Source organism: Dipodomys ordii, unplaced genomic scaffold (assembly GCF_000151885.1).
Source record: "Dipodomys ordii isolate 6190 unplaced genomic scaffold, Dord_2.0 Scaffold81, whole genome shotgun sequence".
Taxonomy (NCBI): domain Eukaryota; kingdom Metazoa; phylum Chordata; class Mammalia; order Rodentia; family Heteromyidae; genus Dipodomys; species Dipodomys ordii.
In genome coordinates this window covers 1,648,835-1,658,149 of record NW_012267297.1, presented here as the reverse complement: position 1 = coordinate 1,658,149, position 9,315 = coordinate 1,648,835, and the positions used below count along the sequence as shown (strand labels likewise).

General features: G+C 59.3%; 1 protein-coding gene across 1 annotated transcript in view; it reads left to right on the top strand.

Annotated features, from left to right (window-relative positions):
* The window catches only part of Arhgdib (Rho GDP dissociation inhibitor (GDI) beta), a 14,332-nt gene extending 5,385 nt beyond the window's left edge, over window positions 1–8,947 (top strand). Inside the window, exons 3-7 of the mRNA XM_013025107.1 lie at window positions 2,195–2,378; window positions 3,523–3,606; window positions 4,917–4,993; window positions 8,262–8,325; window positions 8,695–8,947. Coding sequence (XP_012880561.1) covers window positions 2,201–2,378; window positions 3,523–3,606; window positions 4,917–4,993; window positions 8,262–8,325; window positions 8,695–8,894 — 603 coding nt within the window. The 5' untranslated portion in view covers window positions 2,195–2,200 and the 3' untranslated portion in view covers window positions 8,895–8,947. The remainder of the gene's footprint in view (window positions 1–2,194; window positions 2,379–3,522; window positions 3,607–4,916; window positions 4,994–8,261; window positions 8,326–8,694) is intronic.
* Window positions 8,948–9,315: the final 368 nt, after the last annotated feature.

Here is a 9,315-nt window from a genome sequence, read left to right as displayed (position 1 = left end):
GGGGCTGGCCTCACACCGCCATCCTCCAGGTCGCAGCCTCCCCGAGGGGCCGGGGCTGGCCTCACACCGCCATCCTCCAGGTCGCAGCCTCCCCGCGGGGCCGGGGTGACCGGCCGGCTGTGGGGACACTTTGAGAAGCACTGCAGCAGGCTGGCCGCGGCCTCCGCAGGGCAGCCCCCTCCCCTCTGCCCGCAGCGCCCGCCCCTTGAGGTCTGTTTTCCAGAAGGTTTGCCCATGTTTCCCCAGAGGGCCCTGTGGAACTTGAGCTGGGCTTAGTCACCCTGTTTTTCGGGCCCTGGGTGAGTGACTGCTGACTCAAAGCCTGAGATGACGGTTACCAAGGCAACAAGCCTCCCCCCCCCCCCAGTTTCCCTGGGGTTGGGGAGGAGGGATGGCTGTTTTCAGACCCAGTGAAGTCTGTGGATGGGGCTCCAGACATCATCTTTTTTTTAAATTCCCCCCGTGGGAGATGACAGTGACATTGAAATCCACAACCACAGCTGGGCCAGGCAGCACACGCCCGCCATCCCAGCCACCCGGGGAGGCTTGAGATCTGGAGGATCGCGGTTCGAGGCCAGCCCAGGGCAGGAAAGTCTGTGAGACTCTGCTCTCCAAGGAACCACCAGAAAACCAGAAGCGGCGCTGCGGCTCAAGTGGTAGAGCACCCGCCCAAGGAAGCCGCGCAACCGCGGAGGGCGGCGGTGGATATTACCTGGGTAATCACTGAGGACGGCTGGAGGTTGGGCCCTGGGGCAGAGAAAAGACCAGAAGAGAGATCTCTCTCTTGCACAAACACGTCCCTAGCTGCTGTCTCCACCCCAGCTGCTGCCGGCCCGGGGTAGGAAGTTCCCAGCCAGGGGACATTCTCTGAACTCCTCATCTGTCTCCTGCGAGGAAGGGGGAGGTGGTATGTGTGTGTGTGCGTGCATGTGCGTGTGTGCGTGCATGCATGTGTGTATGTGTGTGCACACATGTGTGCATATGTTTGTATGTGCACATATGTGTGTGCACGTGTGTGCGTGTGTGTATGTGTGTGCGTGCATGTGTGTGCATGCACGTGTGTGTGCATGCATGCGAGTGTTACCTTCACCATGGATTTCAGTGATAAACTACACTCTAGGTAGTTTTTCTAGATTTTCCTCCCCCGTTTGAACCCAAGAAACGGAAATGTAGGTGATGGTGAAAAATAATACTGGGGGTGGGAAGCGTGGCTCAGGCGGTAGCGCGCCAGGCGATGCAGAAAAAAAGTCAGATATTGAGTTTGGGTCCCAGTCTCACACAAACTAATACTACTACTAATATACCCCAGGGCCAACCACGTAGGGCCTTGGAGTATTCCGAACCCTCGGGAGCCGGGGGCGGGAGGGGGCTCCCCAGCAGAAGGACTCCATAGGAGGCGAGGAAGGAAGACAATGGAGAGCAACCTGGCAGCCGGGCACTGGTGGCTCACGCTGGGGTCATCCTGCCTGCTCAGGAGGCTGAGGCTGGAGGATCGGGGTTCGAGGCCCGCCCCCCCATCATTAGAGTCTTCAGTTAACGACCAAAAGCAACAGCCGGAAGTGGCGCTGTGGCTCAAGTGGCGGAGCACCCGAGCATTAAAAAGGAAAAGAAAGGTGCTCTTCATTTTAAGACTCCCTGCTGTCTGGTGAGAAGAGCTCTGGACAGAGAACCCGATGAGCCCATCCGCGGGAGATGAGCAAGCGCCGGAACTCCCCCCAGTGCTGGGGGAGGGTTCCAGAGGGGGCTAGAACCTGCTAGAACCAGGAATGGAAGATGTGATTTTGCGGTGTTGGGTGGGAGCAAACCTGGCAACCGAGGCAGGAAGGGGAGACGCCTCTCCTGCGTCCAGAGTCCACTTTTGTTTTTGGTCGGTCCTGGGTCTTGAACTCAGGGCCTGGGCGCTGTCCCTCAGCTCTTCAGCTCAAGGCTGGCGCTCTACCACCTGAGCCACAGCGCCACTTCCGTTTTTCTGTGGTTCCTGGCAGATCAGAGTCTCACAGACTTTCCTGCCCAGGCTGGCTTTGAACCTCGATCCTCAGCGCTCAGCCTCCCGAGTCGCTGGGACGGCGGGCGTGAGCGCCGGCGCCCGGCTCAGGACTTCAGGGGAGCGGGAGGGGGCAGGGGAGCCGGAGGGAGGCCTCTGATGACCGCTGGGTGTGGCCATGACCCAGGAGGTGACCCCCCCCCCCCGCAGACGGTGATGACGGAGAAGGACGCGGGCCCGCCGCTGGAGGACGCGGACGATGAGCTGGACAGCCGGCTGCACTACAAGCCCCCGCCGCAGAAGTCGCTGCAGGAGCTGCAGGAGCTGGACAAGGACGACGAGAGCCTGGCCAAGTACAAGCGGACGCTGCTGGGCGACGCGCCCGTGCTGGCAGGTGGGTGAGCCCGCCGCCGGGGGGCCGGCCGGGGAGGGCAGCGTCACCCCCGAGCCCGCCGCTGGGGGTCAGCCCCGAGCCCGCCGCCGGCCGGGGAGGGTCCAGGGAGATACCTCAGGAATAAAGGCATGAGCCGCAGGATGGGTGGAGGCTGGAGGGGGGAGCAGGAAGGGGGACACCTGCACACACACCTGCACACCTGCACCTGCACACACACCTGCACACCTGCACACACACCTGCACACACACCTGCACCTGCACACACACCTGCACACACACCTGCACACATACCTGCACCTGCACACACACCTGCACACACACCTGCACACACACCTGCACACCTGCACACACACCTGCACACCTGCACCTGCACACACCTGCACACACACCTGCACACACACCTGCACATACCTGCACACACACCTGCACATACCTGCACACACACCTGCACACACACCTGCACACACCTGCACACACACCTGCACACACACCTGCACATACCTGCACACACACCTGCACATACCTGCACACACACCTGCACCTGCACACACCTGCACACACACCTGTACCTGCACACACACCTGCACCTGCACACACACCTGCACACATGCACCTGCACACATGCACCTGCACATACCTGCACACATGCACCTGCACACACACCTGCACACACATGCACACACATGCACACATGCACACACCTGCACACACACATGCACACACCTGCACATACACCTGCACACATGCACCTGCACACACACCTGCACACACACCTGAACACATGCACCTGCACACACACCTGCACACACATACTTGCACACACACACCTGCACACATGCACACCTGCACACATACCTGCACACACCAGCATATACACTGCACACACACACCTGCACACACACACGCACGCACACATGCACCTGTACACACGTGCACTTGCGCACACCTGCAACCTGCACCTGTATACATGTGCACTTGCACACACGTGCACGCATGCACACGTGCACTTGCACACACCCGCACACCTGCACCTGTACACACGTGCACTTGCACACATGCACACGTGCGTGCACACGCACACACTCGTGCGCACACACACCCCAGGCATGCGTCTGTCCGTCCTCACGCCCTCTGCGTCCCGCAGACCCCACGGTGCCCAACGTGACGGTGACGCGGCTGAGCCTGGTGTGTGACAGCGCCCCGGGGCCCATCACCATGGACCTCACGGGTGAGTGGGCGCGGGGGGGGGGAGCTGAGCGGGGAGAAAACCGGAAGTGGCGCTGTGGCTCCCATGGCAGAGCACCAGCCCTGAGTGGAAGAGCTCAGGGACGGCGCCCGCGCCCCGAGTTCAAGCCCCAGGACTGGCAAATAACAACAGCAAAAAAACCAAACCAAAAAGCCCCCCCAATGATCTAAGCTTACCCAGCTCTGTGTGGGGTCCCACGGACACCTCCCCACACATCTGAGCACCCCCCTTTCCCCTCCTGTGGCCGGGGCCGAGGCACCCCGAGACCAACCGGGGCAGGAAAAGCAGTTTTGGGGGGGAGAAGAGGAGACTCGGGGGCAAAGCAGAAGCCAAGCACCGGTCTCGAACCTGAGGCCAGCAGGGAGGACGCTCCGGGGCCCTCTGTGCGGAGGGAGGACGTGTGGGCCGCGGGAGGCACGCCTCCTGCTCAGCCGAGACCGTCAGAGCGTGTGCACGCGCACACACACTCACACATGCGCACACACGTGCACACACACAAGCGCACACACGCGCACTGGAGCATTCACGCCATACAGGAGTAAGTACGGACACGAGTATCAGGGCTTGAGGCTCGGCTCACCTGCCCAGAGCCAAGGCCCAGGCTCGAACCCAGGACCCCAGATGTCAAAGGAGGATTCACTTAGATGATGCACAGGAGGGAGACAAAGCTCAGCGCTGAAAACCTCACGCGCCCGCCCATCCCTGCCTGACGCCTGGCTCTACTTCCTTCTGGCCTTTGAGATTCTTGCCGTGTGTGCGCAGATTTCCAACAGACAGGATAGAAGGGTAACATGGACGATTCTGTGATGATGATGGCGGCGATTACGGTTACGATTGTCTTTAAGTAGTTGTCCAAAGGAGCTGCCACTGGACAAAGTACATCTTGATCCCAGCCCCTCCTCCCCCCCCGCCCCTCCCCTCCCCACGCCTGCCCTCCCACCCCCAACCCAGCCCTCACTCTTCCTGATCTTGTCCAGCCCACACTGGAGGGTTGATGAAGGCTATTTTTTTAGTCACTGTTATTGGTGATGAGAAACGTCTTCTTCTCTCTCGCTATGAGGGTCGGGTGTTTTTCACGCCGTGGGCAGACTCTGGCATGAGTGTGCGGTAGGATCTCAGCGTGGCAGGAATGCTGTGGGGCTGGGAGGTACTGTGGTGTGTGTGTGTGTGCGTGTTCTACATGTGTGTGCGTGTCCTGACCTCACACACTCTTGAGGGGCCTGGCCCCAGGCGGTCCCTCCTCTCCTTCTGGAAGCTTCCAGGAGCTGACGGAGCCTCGCTCCTCCCCACAGGAGACCTGCAGGAGCTGAAGAAGCAGGTGTTCGTGATGAAGGAGGGCATCGAGTACCGCGTGAAGATCAACTTCAAAGTGAGTGTCTCCCCGCGGTCCCCCAAGTTTCCCATCCCCCCCCATCATAACTGGGGCTCACTTCTCGCTCTCACATTCCTATGTGGTGTGTACTAATAGAAATATGTTATATAATTATTATATATAAAAGAAATACCCCGATAAATGATAAACAGGCCTGGGGGGCGTAGACAAAGTGAGTGCACTGGTGATATTCTGTGTCGGCAGGTGAGCACAAGGCCGCTCACTTGGGGGGGGGGGTGTGGATCAAGATGCTCTTGTACTTATAAATCGTTGTGTTGTGTTGAAACCCCTCTCTACAGCTACTTAAAGGTAATACAAAGAAATAAATAAGAGTTCAGGGTTTAAAGAGAGAGAGGAGCAGGGCCTGGGCCCCGGGAGCCGACCGTGGCCCAGAGAGCCCACAAGTGGGAGGCGGGAGCCATGTTTGCCTTGGCAGCTTCCCCCGCCGCCCCTCCCCGCCCCCGCGCCGCCTTCCAGTCTCTCAGCCCCAGATCGCAGCGCGAGCCTGCCGGAGCAGGAAGTGACTCACGACCCACCGACATTCTCTGCACACCACACACACACACAGACGGAGCGGGCCCTGCCCATCCTCCCTCCTCCCTCCCGCCCTGAGCGGCCCCTGCCTGGGCTTCCTGTCGCTCTTGTTTATTACTAGAACACCTGGCCTGGCGCGGCAAGGCCGGTGTGCACACCCACGCTGCACAGCGTGCGCTGCAAGCCCACCCAGGCCCTCGGCCTGTGTGCTGTGTGGTCCTTCTCGAACGTGAATCTCCCCCCATCTCTATATATACATGTATATATATATATATATATATATATATATATATATATATATATTATCTCTATGTACACTCTCTATATCTATATATAAACTCTTTGAGTAGTTGCGGTTTACAAACGCAGCGTCACCCCTTAGACAGTGAATCTAAGCCAGGGGCCAGTGGCTCCCGCTTGTCATCCCAGCTACTCAGGAGGCTGAGATCGGAGGATCACGGTTCAAAGCCAGCCCAGGCAGGAAAGTCTGTGAGACTCTGATCTCCAGTGAACCACCAGAAAACCGGAAGTGGCGCTGTGGCTCAAGTAGTAGAGCGCCAGCCTTGAGCAAAAGAGCTCAGGGACAGCGCCCAGGCCCTGAGTTCAAGACCCAGGACTAACAAAAGAAAGAGAGGAAGGGAGGGAGGAAAGGAAGGAAATCTAACCAGGTGAGACCTGGCAGGTAAATTGTGATGTCAATAAGATGCAAAAGGAGTTTCTGCAGACTGCAAAGTTTGGGTCCCTGGGGTCTGAATCACGTCGTAGAAGGGGGTCACGGCTCTGCAGGAGCCCACAGACCTACAATACAGCTCAGCTCCTCCCAGGCCCCCATGCTTAGCAGCATCTAGATCCTTCTAGAAAAGCCATGCAAACCTCTCCTGGAGCCTGTCCCTCCACTAAACAAATCTTCCCTGGACCGTGCTCCAGGATGCAGGCCGTGGAGACATGGGGCTCCTCATGGCTGCCATTCCCAGGTCTCCATGAGATAGTCCTGGGCTGGAGTTCAGGCCTCGGGGTAGCCGGGCTGGGGCTCTTACCCCCTGAGCCATGTCCCCAGCCCACTCCTATTCTTTGTTTCTTTCCTGGGGTTTGAACTCGGGGCCTGGGTGCTCTCCCTGAGCTTCTTTTGCTCCAGGCTGGTGCTCTACCACTTGAGCCACGGCGCCACTTCCAGCTTTTTTGTGTCTGTGGTGCTGAGGACTCGAACCCGGGACTTGACGTGTGCTAGGCGAGCACTCTACCACCGAGCCCCCTCCCCGGCCCCTGGGCTTCATTTTGGTCCCAGTTCCTCCCATGAAGCCAAATCTGTGCTGTCTGATTTTGCTTGCTTTTTATTCCAAGTGACAGCCTAGAACCTTCCCTGGCCTGCCCCCCCCCCCCCACCAACGGGACAGAAGAACTGAGCAGCAGATGTGTTTCACACTGCGTCGTGGCCATCGGGCACAGTTACCCGAAGCTGTCTCATTGCTCCGCCTCGCCTGGCCCTCCGGCCGTGACTCGATGTCCCCTTTAGTTTGTCTGCGTGGTCGGGAGCCGCGTGGGAGACGGCCGGGGACTCTGGGCCCGTGAGTCACGGCAGAACACGCCGGTGGCCGGGCCGGGCTGTGTTTACTCTGTGTTTACCTTCCATGGGATTCTTTGAAAGTCTTGGGCAAAGGAGTGAGACATTTTCCGGCCACGGGTGGGTGTGACACGCCACAGAGTCCTGACACACGCGGGTCACGGCCAGCGTGCAGGGAGTCGGCGGGACCTTTCCCCGGCCTGGCCTCCCACGCGCCGGTCCCACACCCCGCTCCTCCACACCGGTGGTTTTCCCCGGGCTCCGGGGGTCACTTTGGTGGCGATGTTTTCTTTCTAGAAGGATCGAGAGGTTTCCATCTATTTCCATCCTAGTTTCCGTTGGGGTTTGCATAAGCTTTTCCAGAAAACAGTGTCAGGGTGGGGGCCGGGTGGGGGCCGCGGAGGGAGGAGGAGGAGGCCGGGGAAGATGGAGATGGTGCTGGAATGCTGGAGGGGTAGTGCTTGTTTTCTTCTTCTTCTTCTTCTTATACTATCGTTTTGATTTTTTAAATTTTATATATGTATGTATTTTTGATTACCTTAGTTGTACAAAGGAAGTTCGTTCCTCCCTTCCCTCCCTTCCTTCCCTCCTTCCTTCCCTCCTTCCTTCCCCCCTCCCTCCCTCCTTCTCTCTTCCTTCCTTCCTTTCTTTCTGTCTGTCTGTCTGTCTGTCTTGGGGCTTGAACTCTGGGCCTGGGCGCTGTCCCTCAGCTCTTCAGCTCAAGGCTAGCGCTCTACCACTTGAGCCACAGTGCCACTTCCAGCTTTTTTCTTTTTTTGCTTATGTGGTGCTGAGGAATTGAACCCAGGGCCTCAGGCATGCAAGGCAAGCGCTCTACCACTGAGCCACCTGCCCAGCCCCTCAAAGGGGAGCCCCCCCCCTCTCACAAACCCCAGGGCTCCCCACCCTGCACAGTAGAAGCCCCAGGAGCAAGGTGATCAGAGCAGAGCAGAGCAGGCAGCCATGAGATCAGAGGCGTCCTGCCTCTGGGATTGAACCATCCGTGCCCCCCTCTGCAGGGACGCACGAGCCAGGCAGGGTCTGTGGGATGAGCCCATGCGTGCGCATGCGTGTGTGTGCATGTGTGTGCGTGTGCGTGTGTGTGTGCATGCATGCAGAGGAGGAAGGACTCACTCTGATCTGACACGCACGCATCCCCTCTACTTACAGGTGAACAAGGACATCGTGTCGGGCCTGAAGTACGTCCAGCACACCTACCGCACCGGCATGAAAGGTACAGGAAGACATTATCGCCCCCACCCCAGCGTGTGTGTGTGTGTGTGTGCGCGCGCGCACACGTGTGCAGGTCCTGGGGCTTGAACTCGGGGCCTGGGCGCTGTCCCCTGAGCTCTTTCACTCAAGGCTGGTGCTCTACCACTTGAGCCACAGCTCCACTTCTGGTTTTCTGGCGGTTCATGGGAGATCAGAGTCTCACGGACTTTCCTGCCCTGGCTGGCCTCGAGCCACGATCCTCCGATCTCAGCCTCCTGAGTAGCTGGGATGACAGGCGTGAGCCACAGCACCTGGCTCTCCCCCTCCCAGTTCGACCCCCCCCCTGCCTGGTCCTCATGGGTTTTCCTCCCCCATCCCCCCCACCCCGCAGTGGACAAAGCCACGTTCATGGTGGGCAGCTACGGGCCGCGGCTGGAGGAGTACGAGTTCCTGACCCCGCCGGAGGAGGCGCCCAAGGGCATGCTGGCGCGGGGCACCTACCACAACAAGTCCTTCTTCACCGACGATGACCGGCAGGACCACCTCACCTGGGAGTGGAGCCTGGCCATCAGGAAGGACTGGAACGAATGAACGGACGGGCCGCCGGGGCCGCCCGCCCGCCCTCGTCCCCTCCCCGTCCCCCCCCACGCGGTGCCCCGGCTCCCTCCCGACCCTGCGAGTCCTGGGTGCGAGTCTCTGGCTCCCTGACTTCTGGGCCCTCCCCCCCACCCCCATCCCCAGTATTGAGACGCTGCTTCTTTGTTGTGGGAGACATTGTAAACACCCGACAAGGGAGAGAGAATAAAGCAGCAGCCGCCTGTGTCCACACCCGACCGAGAGCCTCTTTTCCTTGTTTCCAACCAATATGGCGCCAACAGTTTCCCCTCTGGGCATCTTCTGGAGACGCTGGGGGGGGAAAGAGGGAAGAAAGGAAGGGGGCGCAAGACACAGCACCGAGGGCGGACTTGGTCAGCAGGCTAATCCGGCCCTGGGCAGCAAGTGTCAGAACACA